The 22,683-nt window shown below is 39.0% G+C and overlaps 1 protein-coding gene across 1 annotated transcript in view; it reads left to right on the forward strand.

The window, feature by feature from the left end:
* The window catches only part of cacna1ba (calcium channel, voltage-dependent, N type, alpha 1B subunit, a), a 178,858-nt gene that overhangs the window by 73,716 nt on the left and 82,459 nt on the right, over positions 1 to 22,683 (forward strand). The window contains 10 exon segments of the mRNA XM_078249618.1: positions 657 to 737; positions 2,834 to 3,052; positions 5,183 to 5,295; positions 5,468 to 5,580; positions 5,677 to 5,808; positions 7,248 to 7,320; positions 7,406 to 7,523; positions 7,685 to 7,752; positions 14,372 to 14,478; positions 20,969 to 21,754. Of these exon segments, the coding sequence (XP_078105744.1) occupies positions 657 to 737; positions 2,834 to 3,052; positions 5,183 to 5,295; positions 5,468 to 5,580; positions 5,677 to 5,808; positions 7,248 to 7,320; positions 7,406 to 7,523; positions 7,685 to 7,752; positions 14,372 to 14,478; positions 20,969 to 21,754 (1,810 nt within the window).

Genomic DNA, 22,683 nt, shown 5'->3' on the forward strand with positions numbered 1-22,683 from the left:
TTGCAACTGATGATTATGTTTATAAAAAACATAAAATGCCAGTAGTAGCAAATGTCTATCACAGGTTCACAGGTTTTGTTGACCATCGTCCAAAATCTAAAGATCGTTTCATCCCTATTAAAACCTCCATCCAATTTCCATAGCCATACAGTATATGAACTGAACAGTATAGTGAACTAGTCGGCTACATGTGAAACTTGTAAGTGAAACGAAATTTGAAACTGTGCTAAAAGCAGAAATTATAGAAACGTGTTTTGAATAAAGACTGCCACAGGGCAGCGTGGGGAAGAGTAATTATATATTCCCTACAAGCTGAATAAAAGAGAAATTGGGGTGCTCTGGTAGCTCATCCGGTAGAGCATGCACGCTATATACCAAGATTCAGTCCTTACCACAGCAGCCCAGGGTTCGATTCCGACCTGCGGTCCTTTGCTGCATGTCTACCCCTCTCTCCCCCCTTTCCAGTCTACAACCGTCCTATCAATCAAAGGCCAAAATGCCCCCAAAAAATAATAAGCTAAACTGAATAAAAGAGAAATTGTGAGAGAAAGTGTCTTCCTTATTAAACTTCAACAAAAGCATCATGAATCTTGGTTAAATCAGAGTAGCTGCCTTATGACCTGTGTGATTAATTGTTTTCCATATTGAATTTGCAGTGCTGAAAAGGACCAAAAAGAGTAAGAATGACCTCATCAATGCAGAGGAAGGCGAAGACCACTTCACTGACATCTCATCTGCTGGTGAGAAAAAGACCTGAGACACAACATCTGCCATATTATTTACTGCAAGTCCCCATACAGTCCAGCCTTCAAACTGTGTTGGCATTGTATGTTGAAGGCAACACACAAAATGCTTCACTGTTCACGCTGCGAGCAGCTTGGTTGATGTGTTGCTCTAAATTTTTCATTTTTATTTCATTTTTATATCATTTTTGTATACATTTATATTTCTGGAATTTTTAATCGCGCCCCATCGCGCCCCAGCGCCCTCTATAGATAAGCCACCACTGACAAGAACATTAAAAATATGTTCAGAAAATAGACTTTTCTATTAATTTCATCGATTGTTACAAACAAAAGTTTTCAGACGTTTACTTTTCACTTGTTCTAAAGAATATTCGTTCATGAAACAACATCAGTACTAAAGCACTAAATTGTCTTGATGGCTGGAAGAGCAACTGGAGACTGATTTCCTCTTCCTTCTTTTATAAGTTTTTAGAGGTCTGAAGAAGTAAAATGATTCAGCATTCCATATATAAAACCAAAGGTTAAAGGAATATACTGTATATTTTACACATGTTGTTTTTTTTGGTCCTGCTGATCAGCTGGGGACCTCTGAGGTTGATCTTTACAGCATTACTGCAGGAACTCAATGAGACAATAACACCTGCATACTAATAATAAGAAATGAAAAATAATTTTACAGTAATCTGGTGTTGATTATGAAACAGTTGTAGAAATAGTCAGATGAGGAAAACATGGGTAATTGAATGATTTAATAAAGTACAAGATTGATATAACCTTATCGACTTACAGTATTACCAAAAACACATTGTTCCTTTGTAAAGGTCTATTAAAAAAAGGATTTTGTAGTGTGATAATAACCTAACAACAGATAGATAGATAGATAGATATATATATATATAATATGGAGAGAGAGAGAGGGAGGGAGGGAGAGAGAGTTAGTATGGGTCTTCAGGTGATACAGTATGAGTCAGATGTCTGGATTAAAATAGATCAGGAGATGATGTGGCCACTCTTCTTCCTGTGCAAGTAATGACATTCTAATTGTATCCAGTCACCCATTTGACATTTGGACTTAATTTAAGTTACAGAAGGTTTAATATAGTACAGACTAAAGGGAGTGGTGAGGACCATGACACTGTAATCTAAAAGAGCCAAATGCTTCACTTTGGTTACATCACAGTTTCAGTTCGTCAGAATATGAAAAATCTTCTGATGAGACTGTATAATTTCATTATGTCACATTTGGTGCAGTTGTCCTTGTGATTCTTTCCATAATCTTTACTGTGTCAGTGGAACTCACCTCTATAAAATATAGAGACAGAGTGCATCGCATCATACTATAAACCACGCCCACCAGAGGGGAAAACCATTGGCGCCACAATATACAACTAACACTAACAAAGTGCCTGTAGTTATCTAAAATCATTAGATTTAAGTATGCCAAAGGATTATTTTAACAACCTATGAAGACATGACCAGAGAAGACAATTAAGCTGTTAGTAAGCTAATGTTAGTTATGTGTTAACAAGCTAAGGCACTTGCATAGCTTATTGATTTATCCACATTCCACTATAATACAAGTTGCATACTGTGTACAGAATGCTTTAGCTTAACTTACAGATATATAGTTAACCTAAAACTATTAAACTACATTTGGATATTTGACTTGGTAACAAAATGCTTGCTGCACACATAACATTAGACATAAAGTTAGGTTAGTGTCAGGATCCCACAGTCTTCCTATTCTTTACTACTCATGCCTGTATCCACTTTTGTCTTCATAAAAGCTCAGTTTTTCTGTTTGGCAGCTTTTCAAAAAGTAGTTATGTGTTCTTAACCCTGTTGTTAGTGCATCCCATCACACAGCAGCTTTTAGGCATTTCTGTTCACCTTCACGTATAAGTCAAGGAAGAGCGATGAATTGGGACTTAAATGCGCTCTGTCTCTGTAGGCTAGATTGTACCGGTGTGCCAACTTCAAACTAGCTCAGGTTGAATATAACTACACTCAAACACAGTCTTGATTTGGTAAGACCACCTCATTTTAAGACTTGGTAACTTTATTGCATTTTGTATGTTTTGCTCCAACTGCCCCCCCAGGGTCGCCGTTCACCCGGGCCAGCTTGAAGAGCAAGAACGAGAACTCGTCTTACTTCAGGAGGAAAGAGAAGAGAATTCGCTTCACCATCCGCCGTCTGGTCAAGTCCCAGAGCTTCTACTGGACTGTTTTGTGTCTGGTTGGCCTCAACACGTTGTGTGTAGCCATAGTACACTATGACCAGCCTGAATGGCTCACCTTTGCATTATGTGAGCATCAGCAGTTGTACTGTATACAAAGTGAATAATATTCATGTAAACCAATACATGTATGCCAATATTGTGCCACTATTTATCTTACCAATATTATTATATTTGACCATTTATACATACATTAGAATATCCCCCTAAAAAGTATTCACCCAGTGGCTTCAACCACTGACATGATTTTTACTTCATAGTGTTTTTTTTTTTTTTAAAGAAACAACTCGCACACCCAAAAATTCTTCTGTGCAGGTGCGTTGGAAAATAACCTCAACTTGAAACAAAGGAACAAATCCCGCACTCTGCTCTTGCTATGCAGGAGAGCGCAGGATTTGTTCCTTTGTTCCATAGTGAATTGAAATAAAAACGTTGAATTCATAATCAATAAAACTCAATCTTGCTTAATTAAAAACAGTACAGCCTTATTTGACCTAGTTCGAACAAAAGCCTATGATGGCAATTGTTCAAATAAAGATTGCTGTGTAACTGACATTACTCAGTCAGTTTGCTGACTTGTTCTAGTGCTGCTGTGTTATGTTAAGGCTCTGACACACCAACCCGACGGCCGACCGTCGGCAGAAAAGGCAGTCGGACTGATCAGTCGGCTCCCCGAGGTCAAAAAAGTGCCTCGGAACACACCAAAGCGATGCCGACTTGAGCGTACGTTCTGCGCGTGCGCGAGACGCAATATGTCTCCATAACAGCAGGCGGCGCTAATCTGTATTGTCGCCCAAAAAATGAACAACGGAAATGACGGAACATCTCTCTAGACCTAGTAAACACAGAGCACGCTGTCGTCAGTCGTTGTTTTCATCAGAGAGTGTTGATAGTAGTCAAGAAGGATCGTTGTTGTCATTACTCGCTGAACAGAAGAAAATACGATGGCTAGTAATAAGAAGATACTGGCGTTGTCAGCTCCGGTTTTCTCGTGCACTGATTCGCTACTCCACCAATCAGATTGGTCATTGAGTCCGACTGCCCACTGGCCGATTCAACAAGTCAAATCGGCCAAAATGAAAGGCCGACGGCTCCTCCGGCTGACGACGGCACGGAACACACCGAACAGACTCGAGTCACCGACCTCGCCAGACTGTCCGACAACCGATAATCCGGTTGGTGTGGCCGCTGTTTAGCAAAATCGTTGTGCTTTAAAGTTGGCCACTCAAATACTGTGGCTCCTCAACAAACCTTATGCACGTTTGCATTTTATTTTTGTTTACATTCTATTTGAGACAAATAATTACGGTTCATAATGTGACTGAGGTGCCACCTTTTCTTTCTCTTTACCAAAAAATCATGTATGTCTTGTTCAGTTTATATGAGTCACACAAAAAGGTAGGAGTCCAGAAGCCCAGTGACAACAAAACTATTAATATGACATCATTAAAATATATACATAAATATATACTCCCCAAAAAAAACCTACACACATACATTTTAAAGAGTATGACAAGCTCACTTGTTAGTAATTTTATATCAGCTATAATTTTGGAAAATTTGAGCTCCTTGTTAAAATTGTGATGGTGACTTATTATTTTATTGTGCCTGGCACCACAAAATGTACAAATGTAGATACTGATGTTGATATTAAGCCTAGTATTACCTTGTTGGTATTAAACCTAGGCAAACATAAGTTCACAGCACTAGCTTTAGTCTACCGTGCATGAGAAAGTTAAGATTTAGACCAACCTCTATGCATTCTAACTATTGGAAAATACCTACTGTAATAGTAGTAGAAGTAAGTAACTATAACCTAACCTTGCCTGAATACTAATATTGCATGCACCTGTTTTCTCTGTAAGTGCCACTCTAATTCATGTTTAAACATCTTGGTGTCGAGAAATGCAGTAGATAGGTTACAGGGAAAACTGCCTAGGCAGATGTGCAAACATAAATCACACAAGTACCATTGTACATTTCACAAACACACGTGAGCAAACATGCATCTCACATACTCCATCATGGGAGTATACTGCATTATTTCCAAACAATATATAGACTCTTTCTGTGTCTTATTTGTTGTGGGCGTAGCTGAACAGGCAGCATTAGCTGCACTATTGAATTGTAGAATTCACAAGGGAGGCCCTTTTAAACCCAGGGCATTGATCTGTGTATTTTCTTATTGTCCCTGGACAGACCTGGCCGAGTTTGTATTCCTGGGCCTGTTTCTGGCAGAGATGTCCATGAAAATGTATGGCCTCGGACCCCAGAATTACTTCCACTCCTCATTCAACTGTTTTGACTTTGGGGTAAGTCGTCCTGATTTCAATCAATCCACATTAGTTTTTAGAGTGTGAGCATTTGTAAAGTTATTTAAATGATTCAGGACTGGTACTTGAGGAAAGCGTGTTTGATTATGGCCAGAATAACATAGTATACAACAGTATTTGGAGTGTTTGGAAATGAAAACTGTGTTCACAGGTGATTATTGGCAGTATTTTTGAGGTGATCTGGGCTGCCATCAAACCTGGGGCCTCATTTGGGATCAGTGTCCTGCGGGCTCTGAGACTGCTCAGGATCTTCAAAGTCACCAAGTGAGTCATAAAAAAATTGTCTGCCTGTGTGCTAAGAACACTGGTTATTCCGTAATGTTTATTTATATATTCATTTGTCTGTGTGTGTGTGTGTAGGTACTGGAACTCCTTGAGGAACCTGGTCGTATCCCTTCTCAACTCCATGAAGTCTATTATCAGCCTGTTGTTCCTCCTCTTCCTCTTCATCGTGGTCTTCGCTCTGCTGGGCATGCAGCTGTTTGGTGGCCAGTGAGTAATTTGACTGCTGCTGCTCGTTGGTTCCTGTGGTTTTTAATTAAGCCATCAAACCTGATTGACGCAATTCACATAAAACTTCTCAGTTATTGCTCAGTCAAATCTGAACACACAGACATCATATTATGATCTTGCGATTAATGCAACTTACTCCAGTGATGGCAGCCCAGAAATCTGCTTAGAAATTATAGAAAACTCCTCTTACACTAAAGATCTGTCCTCCCCAACTGCAATGCTGTTAGAGGATGTGTATTCAGAAATGGAAGTCAGCCCATGTCCACTCTATAGGGGACTTCAATTTTTTGTTAAGCAAAATTGTAGCCTTCGAAAGATTGTCGTATGCTTGAATACATTGAATTCATACATTATTATTATTATTATATAAAAAAGAAACCTCTTAAAATGTACAGTAGGATCTTGTAATATCTTCAATTATCCGTGGTTACAGTGCAAACAGGAACTGTCAGAAGCTAAAGAAATTTGAAAAAACTATGCGTAGTATGCGATTTCGGAGGCAGAATCACGCCAGGCTATCTGTGCTCACTGTCTTCATGGCAACAACACACTACTATTTTACCAAAATCTATTCATTTGATAAACTTGGAATTTCTTTTTACAATTTATGTTTTATTTTATTTTATATTTATTCCCAGGAACACAGACACTCTCTTCCATCCAGTCATATACAGATATTTATTGTGTGTTGAAAACCTGTGGATCTATAGGCAAAACAAATTCAAATTACATTGAATGTTTAAAAAATTATAACTCTATCAGTAGTACCACTGACAGGCCAATTGATAACATTTCTATGTAGGCTTAGAAATGTTGAAAAGTATTGATAAAAGATGTTAAAACTGCAAAATGTCAAAAGGGTTATCAACATCTCTTTGCATACTGTAAATTAACAATCAAGTGTAAAACCAATGGTAATTAAAGGGGTCAATAATCTAATATCTGGGAGGAAAACTCCCAACTGAATTAGATGAAAATATAAACAAATTTCACAGGCTCCTGAAACAAATACAGTCTTCTGTTTCTGCTTTTTTTGGTTGTCTTTTAATGAGATCCAGACTAAAGAAAAGCTGCCATGGATTTTTAAGAAGGCACAAGACACATTCTGCTATCATTCCAACCTCCTCTATCTGCATTCTTAACATTGGGGGGAGATGTAATTAGGTCCCAGTAGACGGACACAGATACAAAATGTCAGCGTTAGCACAACTCATCCATTTGAGAAGAATAAACAGTCAGCCATAAGGTCACAGAGACAGACAACTCAAATGTAATAGGCATATATTTTGCTGGAATAATGTGCAGCAGCCTAATGGAGAGGACGATAAGCTGCTCCATCCTCAGGCAGGAGGGACTGTGCCTGTGTTGTGGCTTTTGAGCTTGATTACATTCAAAGACTGCTTGTTTTCTCCCTGTAGATTTAATTTTGAAGATGAAACGCCAACAACCAACTTTGACACATTCCCAGCAGCAATTCTCACTGTCTTCCAGGTAAAGGTCAACTACATCATGCCCCCCTCCTCTGCTTGTAGCACTGAACTGGACTCAGTAACCTGAGCTTGTGTCTCCCCCACAGATCCTAACTGGGGAAGACTGGAACGCAGTCATGTACCATGGGATCGAATCACAGGGGGGCGTTCACAGGGGGATGTTCTCCTCCATTTATTTCATTGTTCTCACTCTCTTTGGAAACTGTATCCTTCCCTGATCGAATCGCTTCATCCTTTGTGGCTGTCAGGCAGCCTTATCGCACTTTGAAAGAATGTTTTATTGATTTGATGAACAACTACAATTGTAGTTATTGATTATGTTTTTATCAATCATTTGATCTTTTCCTGAGACCACACATAACCAGACACACTCCTCAACGTGTTCTTGGCCATTGCTGTTGACAACCTCGCAAATGCCCAGGAGCTCACTAAGGTACAGAATTTCTTTATAGGTTGAGACATCCTGGCTTTATAGCAGATTACAGTAGGACATATAGGCAGTGGCACCACCAGCATCCACCAATAAAAGTATTTTACCTTAAATCAAATCCCACATGCACATGGCCTTTTATCCCCCCATTTTTTTAAGACAGTATCATACTGTCTTAAATGAGGGTACCTTGTTTTACTGGTTTCGTAATACTGTCCACTCTGGAAGATGGTACTGTTGTAGTATGACTGATGTAATGCCAGATCAGTAACTCATCATAATGAACTGGCAAGATCATTTGCAGCTCTGTAATATCTCACCGCTAAAGGAGAGCCTGCTACCCACTATGTGAGCCACTTCTTTAAGAAGTTCATGTTTACATGTCTTGTCCATTTGCAAATGCCAGTGAGTAAGTGAATAAATTGAGTTTGATCCCTAAAAGTGCTCCTAATGACAAAGTCTCAAGTAGTAGTCTTAGCCAGCAAAAACAAATAAAGCCCACTAGGGCTGTATTCAAACAAAGAAAATCTTGGTCGACTGAAATTCGACCTACTCCTCAACCAATTGATTGGTTGATGGGAAAAAAAACAAACATCTGCATGTTATCTCTATATTAATTTAATTGTCACAGTACACTGAGTGCACTCTACCTGGTAGCTTTGTGTGTCTATCAAAGCCTTTTTTTCCAGTGGAAGCGCCGCATATTCACACAATGCTACAAACACCGCAGACAGTTATATATCTGTCCTCCCTACCTACGTGCTTCAGCATACCCTTCATCCAGAGCAAAGGGCCTTGTGCCGACCCATATGTTGCTGACTGCCGACATTTTTCCTTCCGCGGATATTCTGTATCATAGCAGCCACACTAAAGGTGCCTCAGTTGAAAAAATGCTGTGCCTCCAAAGCACTCCGAACTGGGTGTTTCCAGATGAACGCCTAGCATTTTCAGCTGGAAATAAATGCTTTGATGGACATGTAGCGATTGTCCGACCAATGAGAATTTGGTCTTACAACATCATCACTCTCACCACTCTGCTGCTCTGAGTTTCTCTTCTCTAAAAGACTACCAGGATAGGAAGAGATCAAGCCCATTGAACTGCTGGAAGACTTTTAATGTGAAACATTTGTGCAGTAATTTGTGCAGTAAGTGTTAAGCATTGACAGTAGCTTAACAGCAATCCAAAACAGGAAAGTGGAAGTGAGTGGAAATAATTAGTAAGTCAGTAAAGAAAGAAACTGAGAGCAGTAGCGTAGTGACTAGTGTACTCTCTTGTTGTACTGATGGAATGAGTGCAGTGGAAATGCATATTATACTAGTGTATTTATACCTGGTAAACCTGTACAATTAGAAATAAAGGGCTGTCTCAAATATAAGCCTGTTTTAAATAAAGTTGTTGTTCTCTCTGCCGTTTAGTTAAATGTGAGAATTAGCAGGAGGACATTTGGGAATCGAATTGGCTGGTGGATCACCAACAATACTAGGGGTGGCACAGTTCACAAAACCCATGGTTCGGTTCGTATCACGGTTTTAGGGTCACGGTTTTCGGTTCTGTATGGTTCTTGTTATTTTTTCTTTTAATCTTTAACACTCCAGAAATATACTTCAGCATATGATATTTAGCTTAATTATCCACAATGTAGGATACATTATAGTAAGCACATCATTGGGACCATCTCTGAGGAAAGCTAGGTGAGATTTTGATACAGCAAGAGGGAAGACATTGATGATTTCAACAAGCTTTTCATTCATTTGGCAAAAAAAAGAGAATATGTATTGCCATCTACAGGAACTTATGTGCCTTTTTAGCATACAAAGATTGAAATATTACAGAATATCAATTGAAATAACTTGCATTTATCAAACTGCCAACTTCAGTGTAGCTCTTACAAAAATTGTATCCTTTAAAAGAAAAAGAGAGGAACTCTTAAAGCTCTGTCTTTTGAATAAGTCAGAATACGTTAAACGTCTTCTTTTTTTTTTGCTCCAAGTCTTTTTTATTGATATTTATACATAGAGAGATAGTGTACAAAGCACATAAATTCAGAAGCATAGGTGAACAGAAATATTATTAAGTATAAACCCCTTTGCTCCAACAGAGCCCCGTTCCTGCAACATTACTGTACCATTCAACAGCCTAGTATTGATTGAACTTGTATGCAACCACTTATATTACATGCGTCACTTAAGTATCAAAATTACAATCAAAATGTACACACAATATATATATATATATATATATATATATATATATATATATATTAATTAAAACAAAACAGTATGATACATAAGTAAATAAAAATAATACATCAAAAAGAAAAAAATAAATAATAATAAAAATAAATAAATAAATATAAAATCAATAAGTAATCAAAAATGGTCCTTATGGGTTTCAAATTATACAGAATACAGGATCAGTCATACGAAACATCAATATTAGTGACATCTAATTTCTCTATATAACTTAAAAAAGGTTTCCATGTAGCATAACATTTTTTAATACATCCACTTGTAGAATAGCGAATCTTCTCTAATACCAAATGATGTAGAATGTCATTGATCCACATGTTAAAGGTTGGAGGAAGTTTCTCCTTCCATTTAAAGAGTATTAACTGCCTAGCTATGAGAGATGCAAAAGCTATCATATTCTTTGCCTGGAGGTTAAGGTGAGTGTCTTGTGGAGTTATTCCAAATATGGCAGTGATGGCAGAAAGTCCTGTAGTTACTTGTAGAACATCGTCTCAAACAACGTCTCAAACAAACGTCTCAAACAAATATTGACTGCCAGAAATGATCTAGTTTTGAACAAAACCAGAACATATGTGAGAGGGTGGCTGGCATTTGCCTACACCGATCACAAATAGGATTGATGCTCGGTGTGAACTTTGCTAGCCTTACTTTAGACCAGTGAAGGCGATGCATAACCTTGAACTGGAGAACTGTGTGTCGTAAGCAGATTGAAGAGGAATGAATTCTATCTAAGGCTCTTTCCCAGACCTCCTCAGGAAGTTCGAACCCCAATTCGCTCCCCCATTGAGTCTTTAATGACGTCAAAGATTCCAAATTATATGTATTTAGTAAGGAGTATATTTTCCCAATAGTCCTTCTAGAACCTGAATTAAGCTCCAGAATGGAATTTAAGAGGGAGTTGGGTGGCTGGGATGGGAAGTGAATAAATGATGTTGATATAAAACTACGGAGCTGCAAAAATCTAAAGAAAATGAGAATTAGGAATGTTAAATTTAAGCGTTAATTGATCAAAGGATGCAAAAGTATCATCAATGAATAGGTTCTCTATTGTGGCAACTCCTCTATTAGCCCATTCATGAAAAGCATTGTCTATAATTGATGGCATGAACTGGTGATTTTTTATTATAGGAGCAGTGGGCAGATCCCTGAAAGAAAAAGCTTGTCTGAACTGCGTCAGAATTCTAAAAGAGTGTTTCACAATTGGATTAATGGTGACTTTAGATATAGATTCCAAAAGAGGAAGTTTTGAGCAGAATAATGAGTGTAAAGAAGTATGAAGACAAGAGGAGTTTTCCATTCGTAACCACTCGGGGGTAGTATCACCAGATGGGGAATCTTTCCAAAACAGCATAGATCTAATGTTGGCAGCCCAATAATAAAACTGGAAGTTAGGGAGGGATAATCCTCCATGTTGACGATGCTGTTGTAAGAGCCTTTTCCGTATTCAAGGGTTTTTCTTATTCCATATAAATCCCGACACCAAATTGTCCACTGACATGAAAAAGGATTTAGATAAGTGTAGGGGAATGCATTGAAATATATAAAGAAATTTTGGCAAAACATTCATTTTAATTATGTTAATTCTGCCTCCTAGTGACAGGGGGTGTAAACTCCAACGTTCCAAATCTCGCTTAAGGTGGGTTAATAGTGGTGAAAAATTAGCTTTGAATATATCTTTAAAGGCATGCGTTATCCAGATTCCTAAGTATTTACATTTCTGTGGACTGACTTTAAGTGGGAATAAACCAAAGTTAATTTTCTTAGCTGCTGCGTTCAGTGGCATAATTTCACACTTTTGTAGGTTAATTTTGTACCCCGATATTTTGCCGAATTCCTCAAGCAGGTTCAGGGCATTTGGTAGACTAGTTAAAGGATGGGACAGATATAAAAGCATATCATCAGCATACAGGGACACGTTATTATCCGAGTCATATCTCCGTATTTCCTTTATATTAGCTTCACCACGTAACGCTAAAGCCAATGGCTCAATCGCAATAGCGAATAGGAGGGGCGACAGTGGACAGCCCTGTCGGGTGCCACGATGGAGAGGGAAGTAAGAAGAGAGGTTGTTGTTTGTTCGGACAGCTGCTAATGGAGAAGAATACAGAATTTTAATCCAGGAGATGATTTTTTCACCAAAGACAAATTGTTTGAGAGTATAGAAGAGATAATCCCACTCCACTCGATCAAACACCTTCTCAGCGTCCAGTGATAGTAATATTTCTGGAATGTCAGGTGGAGTGGGACCATAAAGAATATTAAATAGGCGTCTAATGTTAAAAAAAGAGTGACGACCTTTAATAAAGCCTGTTTGATCGTCGGCTGCAATTGAGGGCAAGACCGCCTCTAAGCGGCAGGCCAGCATTTTAGAAAGGATTTTACTGTCTACATTTAAGAGTGAAATTGGACGGAATGAGCTGCAATCCAGAAGGTTTTTATCTTTTTTAGGAATAAGAGATATGACCGCTTGTCGCATAGTCAGAGGAAGGGAACCAGTGGCATGTGACTCCTCAAATACAGAGAGCAGAATAGGAGAAAGCTGGTCCGCAAATATTTTAAATTTTTTAATTCACTCGGGAACCCATCGGGTCCTGGGGATTTTCCAGTTTGCATGGACTTGATTGCATTAATAAGTTCCTCTACAGAAAATGGTTTGTCTAGTTCGGATGCAGTTCTGTTATCAATTGTGGGGACGTTTATAAGTAAAATCTATGGAAACATGAATTAATCTCAGAATGATCTATTTGCTTAGTGTCCGATTCATTCATTCATCATCATTTATCTCAGCTATAGTCCTATCCACGGTTTTCTGGTGGAGCTGATGGGCAAGAATCTTCCCTGTCTTTTCACCACATTTGTATGCTTTACTCTGTGATTTATTTATTAGGTTTTCAATGTGTCTTGTTGATAGCAGGTTGAACTCTGTTTGAAGAGTTAATCGCAGTTTGAATAAATCATTGGATGGGGTGACAGCAAGTGTAGTATCTAATTTGAGAATATCATTTGTTAGCTGTTCAAGTTTCATATTGTGACGTTTTCTTTGCTGTGTGCTATATGATATTATTTGTCCCCTCAAGTACACCTTCATGGATTCCCACACTGTTAAAGGAGACATTCCTGGGGTCTGGTTATGTTCGAGGAAAAAATTATTTCAGAAGAAATAAAGTTAATGAAGTCTTCATCTGAAAGTAGTAAAGTATTAAGACTCCAGGGGTGATAGTTGGCATGAAAAATTGGTATACATAGAGTCATCAACAAAGGGGCGTGATTTGAAATAATTATAGCTTGATATTCACACTTTCTTATTAGTGAAAGAAGGCTTTTATCCAAAAAGAAATAGTCTATGCGGGAATATGTTCCGTGGACCGGAGAAAAGAAGGAGTAACTTCTAGCTGTAGGATTTTGAAAACGCCACGCATCAGCTATACCATTAGTATTAAGAAAAAGCTGCAGTTGAGAGGCTGCACTGGATTTGGACGCAGTCCTAGACGAGCTACGGTCCAAAGTATTTTGTATAGTTCTTTAAAAATAAAAAGGAAACTTGTTTTGGGGAGAATAAAATTACTCTAGGCTGAGTTTTCCTAGTAACCTTACCAAAAAGGCTCAGGATGCTGCAAATGTTGGTATATAATGAAAATGGCTGGTGGATGTAAGACAAAAAATAATAATTTATGAATCAATCAAATTTGAACATGTCTGTCAGTGGCTTGTTGATCTTTACATTGTTAGTTAATTTCCTGTCCTGGCCTGGGCTGGGACACATTTATACGGTTTGATAAAGTAGTTATTGGACTTTAACTTATCATTGCACTTACAATAACGAGCGTAGCTGTCCTCAATTTAGGTCATCCTGTACGTCTCATCTCCGTTTTTTCCTGCATCCACCGTGTGTGATTGTGTGTGTGTGCGTGCGTCAGTCGCGGGGGGAACTGAGCAGCCCCGCCCGCTGCAGAGAGCCGAAAGGATTGAAACAGCAGCCGCTTCAGCGGTTTTAGAGTGAAAAAAACGCAGCGTACATTGATGTTAAAATGTATACAGGACGGTCTAAAATGTTTTGCACGGTCTTTCACTGTACGTTTTGTTGGTAACTTGTCCACACCTCTTCTTTCGCACGAAAGGGAAACACACTGTCTGAGGTCACATACGGGCACCTGACAGGCACGAGGCTACATTGCGCATGTGTCGAACCGTGCGACGCACCGAGACAAGCGTGCCACCCCTAAACAATACTGTAACTGTACTGTACTCCACAGATAAACTCATCATATATGTGTATGTATGTATGTACTGTGTGTGTGTGTGTGTGTGTGTGTGTGTGTGTGTGTGTGTGTGTGTGTGTGTGTTTTTTTTTTTTTTTGCACATACTGTCCAGGATGAAGAGGAGCAAGAGGTGGCCATCAATAAGAAGATCGCACTCCAGAAGGCCATGGAGGTAAAGGAGGTCAGCCCCATGTCAGCCACTAACATGTCCATCACAGCGTAAGTCAATCTCTTCTAATGTCTGTTCTGGCTTAAGACACATGGGAATTTGGTGTACTTTTGCTGTTGTACTGCCCTTGCGAAAGACCAGTTTGCTGTTTTGTCGATACATGCAGGATGCACATATACAGAATTTTAAAATGTAATTCTCTCCATCCTGCCCTATTATTCAGTGTCCAAAATTAGTTTTTTTGTTTGAGGGGCAATCCATGGCTATAGCTAAAAAGATTTACATTCTACTTATAGCCTAAATATGTAGAATATGTATGTAAGCCCTCGCTGTTTCTCTGTCTGTATTTAAACAAACATACACAACCTAGTCAGAATTTTCTTTCGTTGATACATGATGCATGGTCTCTGTTTGATTCAGCTCTTGGGTTGCTATGCCAGAAGATATTTGCTATTTGCTATCCCAAAGCATAATGTTGATTAACCTCCTCAGAGTCTATGTCCGAGTGAAAGTCAATGTTAATCTCCTCACCTACACACATTCTTTTCTTCACAAGACAGATCCCTGTTTTCTGTTTCCTAAATAACCTCTACTGTATCTGACTACATGGACTACAAATTATAACATCCACTGACAGAATACTACTCACAAATAGAGTTATATATATTTTACAGCCAGTATGTCCTTGATATCCCATTATATTTTTGACATGTTGGCAGAATGGGCACTAAAAACCACACATATACTATGTATGATATTGGGATAGACAGATATTTAACAAAAAGCTTTACAGAACAAGCAAAGACAGCTGTTTTGTAATTCAGTCTAACCATTCACAAGGCTTATTATGGACTTACTGTAGATTCCCCAGGCAGTATATGATACGTATACTAGGGGTGGGACAAAATATCGATATGACAATATATCGTTATCCTTCTTCGTGCGATATGAGAATCGATACGCAGGCGCCAAATATCTATATTTTAATTAATAAAATAAGGCGCTCTAAATAGATTTCTCTGCTCCAAGTGTCGCTCAACACATGAATGAGGGAAACTTGAACCTAAGTTACCTAGCCGAAGAGGAAGAGGTTTTCAACGTGATAGCGGACAGCAGTTTGAGGCTAATAACAGATGCCCCAGCCACGTTTAAGTCCAAAGTCTGGATCCATAGTTGCTCTATGGTTCTGTAATTTTAATTTACAGACTGAAAAACTAGTGCTGCAGAATTGTGCTGTTTTCTAACAGTTTGGACTTGTTTGAAACTTGCAGTGAATAAAGAGAGAAAACATGCACTTAACCTTTTCACGGGCGTTTTGTATTTAGATTTAGACCGATATAGTAGATAGGCGATATATTGATTATCGCAGAATTGCTGTATTGTGATATTATCGGTATCGTGAGCCATGTATCGTGTATCATATCGTGAGGTACCCTGTGATTCCCACCCCTAGTGTATACTAAAATATGAACTGATAGTTATAGATAGAACTTATATATATATATATATATATATTGCTTTATTCTTGTTTAAAATATTTTATATACAGAACAATCTACATTGCATTGTTGTTAACTCTTCTTTACCATTCCTCTAAATATACTGCTTTGTATGCTGTTTGGTGTTCTGTAACAAACTGTGTTATTATGCATGTTAAGGCTCATTTGTATACATAGAGTTTGTGTAACAAAGATCTTAAGAGTACTGCTCTGGAGTCGTAAATAATCTCATTGGTGGTGTTGATCCTCATCGAGTAGCGTCAAAAAGACTTATTCACTGTTTAAAAACTGAGCACATGGTACATACCCTATGTGGCAAAGCTGCATGGCAAAAATAATATACACCTTTAATCTTGAGGTGCTGGCTTATACACACAATGGACATGCAGAGTTTAAGTACATTTTAATTTATTAGCATTGCAGGATGCTTCAAAATATATCCTTAGACTTACAATGACTTAAAATTGTATTAGTTTGTGACTTTGTTTATTTAGACTGTGAAGGAGGGACATTTGATCAAAAGACAATTAATATAAATGGCAGTGGTATTATCTTCTTTCATTCTGGTCTTTAAAGTTGCACTAATCAATACTTTTAAATAAATAATAGATTAAATGACTATGTGTAATGTAAAAGTAGTCACTCGTAGTGACAAAATCACAGATAATTACCGACTCAGCTATGCAGTCGCCCTCAGCCCTATGGAGCTTTTAAGCATATTTTAGCTTATTTTAGTTTTACAGTCAACAAACTCCACTCTCATCAACCTTTCTTGACAAAAGGACAGTGAATATTATACTTATATAAACCCATTCCAGTTGAATGCTAATGTTGTTCCTTGTTTGCTGAATGTGTAAATAGGCAACACATTTACTGTAACAACTTTATCAGGTTGCCTACAAGTGGTCTACAAAAAAATATGAATGTAGCTTTAAGTCCTGCAAGTTTTTCATGGTTTTGATTTTGTTTACCTAATCTAAACCAAATGCAAGAGCTACTAGACAACTAGGCTGTGAAAGTTGTGCCCCAATTCAAACCACAACTGAGACCATTGCACTTTAAGTGGGGCCAGTTACATGTAAATAAAAAAATGGTCTTACATACAGAAACCACAGGCCATTTTGCCATCAGTAAAACTATAATGTGATTACACTGATTACATTGTTTTTAATCAAAACATGCAAAGCTCACCTGATCCCTCATGAGTAGACTTGACCAAATTCATGGATTTAACATGATTGCCAATAGCAGCACAATATACTTTGTGTCACCACACAAACATTTCTAGCTGCTGCAATTGAGCTGCAGCACTACTGAGTTTTTGGTACAGACCTCAATATTAAGACTAATATTTTAAAGCTTCACCCTTGATATTGTTCTTGTATCCAGAGCAGCTTTACCTCTACAAATATCCGTAAAATTCAATTTGCTTTTTGTATTTTGTGTTCAGTATAACCCTACGCTTTTATATCTGGGCTTTAATGGTATTTATCTTGCTCATTTTAGCATAAATAATATGTAATGAATAAACTGTCACTATGGCAGTCAAAATCTCCCTGATGGTCCATTTGTGTGACATTTCCTTTCTGGTTCAGTCTCAGCCTTGTGTTCTGGCTATTTTTTCTGACTTCATCCTATACGGTGTTCCCCTTCCCCTTTTTTGTTTTGTGCATGTGCAGTTTTCTAACACGCAGTCGAGGTAACGCGCACTCTAGCAGCTCATCCATCTGCAGCGTTAACTCACTGTGAGTTATTACCTCTCTGTTACAATTTTTAAATCCTCCCATTACCCTTCTCTCATCCTTGTTTTTCTGCTGTCTAACCCTGTCTTCTTCTGGTGTCATTATGTCATTCTTCTGTGTGAATTGTCCAAAACAACATGACAGCTCCTCTGTGATCACACCTTCTGGTAGAGCTGCGTGAGTGTTTCAATATTTCCATTACTGTGTTCTGTTTTTATTGCTTCCCTGTGATCAACAAGTGTCTGTGTCAGTGATCATGCTATCTGACTGTTTGTAATCGACACCCTTCTGTCTGAGAATGATTGTTTTCAATAACTGCACCTCTGCTTCTGTAGATTTGAAGATGGCACATATCATTGTTCATAATGTATGTGTGTTCATTATGTATAATATCAAGTGTGATTCATTTTCCCAAGCTGGTTGTAAATATGTATTGTACTGTATGTTATATTGCTGCTGTGTCAGCTTTAGGCTTGTGTTATACAGATGAAAAACATGACTGCTCAGTAGAAACACAGACAGATGCTTGGTAACTTAGTAGTTGAACACAGCAGTTGTTGAGTTACTATCATTCTTCATCGTCATGCACTAAGAACACAAAAAGTAGTAACTTAATAACCATTTTGAGTATATTGATTACCCTATAACAATACAACGTATTGTCATGAACGGGTTCGTATAATATTTTATGAAAACTTATGCACAACAATTTGTATGATATCCTACAAAACTAGGACGAACGCCGGACGGTCACGTGACAGTTAAGTTTAGCCAACAAAAATGTGACTGTGAGCCTGGTACAGGGCACTATGAGGGGACAGGCATTTCAGTGGCCGTTGCAGTTATGTTTTCCTTACTGTAAGTAGTACTCCCAGGGAAACCCGTTTCCTGGGTAAACGTCTTGTGTTTTTCACTTAACTTTAACTTTAACCTGTGTTTTAGGACCCAACCATCCACTCCAACCTCCTCCTATCGCAGGTCTTTGCAGTCTTATATAGCGGCAGTCAATGTGGTGCATACAGTAATAAATATGGCATACGAATTGCAGTGCATTATTTTTCGTAGCTTTATATACGAATGGTTCATATGAACAGCCTGAACAATAATAACAGTACCAGATACTTTACACTTTACCACACTACATCCAAAATTGTTGTAGCACCTTTATTAAGTGACAGACCACTAAGAGCTTGCTTATTGCTGCTGCTACAATTTCTGTAATATGCAGACTTTGTTACCAACAAGCAAGGGGGTGGTTTACCATCCTATTCTCAGATCAGATCACACTCACTCGTTAATTAAAAAGCATTAGAGCATTTTATTTGTAGATATTTCGTTTTCAATAATAAAAACTACATCGTAGTTTCAATCAATCAAACAGATTGGGTTGATAATACATACATATACCAATGTCCCCTGTAAATAGGTTAATGGTCACACACTGTTTCTTTAGTTCTTCAGTTACACGAACGAAACGCTATGAAAAACAACTTAAAGGACAATTCTGGCGCAAAACGAACCTAGGGGTTAATAAGAGATGTGTACCCACTCTGTCGTTCTCTGGGACATGTTTTCATGCTAATCGAATGTGTTTGTAGCTTGAAACAAGCTAGCGCGGACCGCTGATTAGCTTACAATGCTAGTATTCGGGGCACAGGGAAATTTATACCACTGAAAAGGCTCAAAATATCACCACAAAGTTCTCAATGCTTCGGTTAACATTTAGGGACCCTCATTATGCTACCGTTGAAGTGTGGTGATATTTTGATCCTTTTTAGTGGTATAAATAGCGATTTGTTTTTACTTTCCCTGTGCCCCGAATACTAGCGTTGTAAGCTAATCAGCGGTCCGCGCTAGCTTGTTTCAAGCTACAAACACATTCGATTAGCATGAAAACATGTCCCAGAGAACGACAGAGTGGGTACGCATCTGTTATTAACCTCTAGGTTCGTTTTGCGCCAGAATTGTCCTTTAAGGTTACTTAAATAAAACAACTGAGAAGCATCAGTTTAATATCCCACTATGTATATTGAAACAAATGCTATGGAAGAGAATTATTAGGCAAGCCAAACATTCCACAGCTCTTTTACACTGTAGTAGCACAGGTGTGTATTCAGTGTTTGTCTCCTGTCCCCATTATTCCTCCTGCTTCTTCTCAGCAAAACAATTTCTTTTGGGTTTTTGTTTAATTTTGCATCTGTACTGTACATGTTTCTCCCCTTGTCAGTTTTCTGAAGCTTATTTGCCCCCACGTGCTTTTGTCTGTAACCTGTTTCTGCCCCTTTGAAGTTCCTTCTCTCCCTGTGTTTGCTTTTCTGTTTGTTGCTCCCTTTTTGTGTTTGTAGGAGTTATGTCTGCACCCCAGTCCACTACCTGAGGTAAACCCAACTGCCTGCTAGCGAGGTGGTCGATGATGATTACATGTTTAAAATATACTTCATCATGATCTCATTATTTACATTCTTGAAAGCAAGACCACACACATAAAACAGAGCTGCCCTGCATTCCTATCATGCTCACCATGTTACAGGCTTTTCTGTTCATTCAATGAGTCCAGTCCCATATTGTCCATCCATAGTGCAGTGTGCTTGCTCTTGAAGTTGTACTAATGTAGAACGGTGGGTACAAAGAATGCTACTGTAGAGAAAGTGGGATAAAGTTATTTTGTGTTCCTTTTGTGTTTTGTGTATTGATCAGATTCATTTCTCTGATGAAATGCTTCATAAAGAGATGGCATTGTAAGATATCATTTTACAACTGTGAGGAGATAGGACTGTTTTTAGTTTACACGGTATGAAAAGTGCATGCAATCAGCCATTTCAAAGTACTGTATTACACACCGACATTGACAGAAAAAAGTAGCATGTCAAAGCATGGTAATGTGGCCATGCTTGGCCTTTGTTCAGACATATCCATGAAAGTGCTCTCTCCATAGTAGCCTGTGATAAATGGACCCAGTGGTTTGCTATGTTGAAAGCTCCATTGCACCTTGGTCATACTGTAAATCATTCAGCATGTAGGGACTATGTGTGTCATCCTGAGATGTAAAATGAAATATACAACTGTTATTATGTGCCATGAAGTATAAAGTACATACATAGTGAATGTGTCATGCCTCAAATGAAACCATATCTGTAAGTGTATCCATTGGAGATACTTATTCCCTTTGTAGAAATGACAATCTGTTGTGACGCTGATGTCGAAGTAGAGGGATTTAGAAAATTATTTCCACAGTATTTTATATGTTAATATTAATGTCATTAATTTTGATTTGTCTGGTTCTTCTGCCCCTCCCCCAGTAAGGAGCAGCAGAAGTCAATGAAGACAATGTCGGTGTGGGAGCAGAGGGCCAATCAGCTGAGGAGGCAGAACCAGGCGAGCTGCGAGGCCCTCTACAGTGAGCTGGATCTTGAGGAGCGTCTTCGCCTGTCCTCGGCCCTGAACATCCGACCTGACATGAAGACCCACCTCGATCGGCCGCTGGTTGTTGAGCCTCGGGACGGGCCTTTGCTGGCCGGCCATCAACACCACCATCACAAGTCCTCCATGCCAGAGGAGGCAGAGACTGCCACTGACCGCGCCCCTCCTGTGCCTCACCAGGCCCGTCGCCACCACCGTCACAGAGACAGGGACCGGGCCAGAACAAGAGAGGTGACGAATGATAACAGTGGCACCAGTAAGGACGGAGGCCACCACGTCCATCACAGCCGCTCCAAAGACCATGACAGCAGCCGGGGCAAAGAGGGGAAGAGTGAGAGGTCCCGAAGCCAAGAAGGAGGCAGGAGACATCACCATCAGAGCTCAGTGGATGACAGCGGAGGTGGAGGAGCTATGAGCGAGAGAGAGCATCGGCATCATCATTCACACCGGCAGTCCCGAGGGGGCAATGGGACAGTGAACAGTGGCGGGAGGGGAGAGCGCAGATCCCGCCACAAAAATGGACGTTCGTCTAACAGGGATGGGGATAGGAATTCCAGAGGAGACAGTGGTGCCAATGGAGAGCGGAGGAGACATCAGACTCATGGATCCAGGGGCCAATCCACAGTTGAAGGAGAGGTGTCCAACGAGAGAGAGAAGAGTCACAGGTAAAAATCAAAACTACTGCATGGTCGATACAGGACTTCACAGGCTCTGTGGCTCTTTAGCTCTGTATTCAAGTACATCGGATTTTAAATGAAACAATAGCTATAATAGCTCTAACTATAAAGCAAAGAATCTCTGCCTGTCCGTTTTGTCCATCGCATATCTCGAGGACTACTCATCCAATCTGCTACACACTTCGCAGGTGCATGGCTAGGTACCCAAGGACGTGCCGCGGTCGGGCGTGTATGCATGGTCAGATCTTACTCAAGTAAAAGTAACAACACTACATCAAAAAATACATAAGTCATGTATTGAAAATTATACTCGAGTAAAAGTACAAAAGCATTAGCATCAAAATATACTTAAAGTACCGAAACTAAAGTAAAAAAGTAAAAGCACTCATTATGCAGAATGGCCCATTTCCAGGAAATAGCCTGCTCCCTAACGGCTAGCTGTTAGCAAATACTCTATACTGTATTGCTCAGGACCCAAGGAAGCCCAGTTTCGAGTGTCGTTTGAAGTTGTTTGGAATATTGGTCAACATAAAGTTGAGTCATCAAATTTAGAACCGGGTTGTAAGTTCTTTGTAGTCAGTAGCCAGGATTCCATCAAATTTAAACCAAATTTTCAGGAAAAAAAATGCGAATGTATGCACATTTCTATCTACTACATGCAACTTTAGCGAGTTGGTTCATTGAACTAAGAAATAGATGGCACTAATTCTCCAGTCAGGTGCCATTATACTATTGCAGTAGAAGAAGATGCAATAAGATGGCATAATCAAAAGAGCACCAGTCAAACCCCAATTGGTGGGGAAAACGTGTAGAAAACCTGATGTAAATATGTTTCATGTATTTATTTGAGGAAGGTTAAACGCATCTCTCCACACAGGTCTGATGTTTTCATCTGCCGCCATTTTTCGTCTCTCCAG

This window comes from Sander vitreus, chromosome 5 (assembly GCF_031162955.1).
Source record: "Sander vitreus isolate 19-12246 chromosome 5, sanVit1, whole genome shotgun sequence".
Classification (NCBI taxonomy): Eukaryota; Metazoa; Chordata; class Actinopteri; order Perciformes; family Percidae; genus Sander; species Sander vitreus.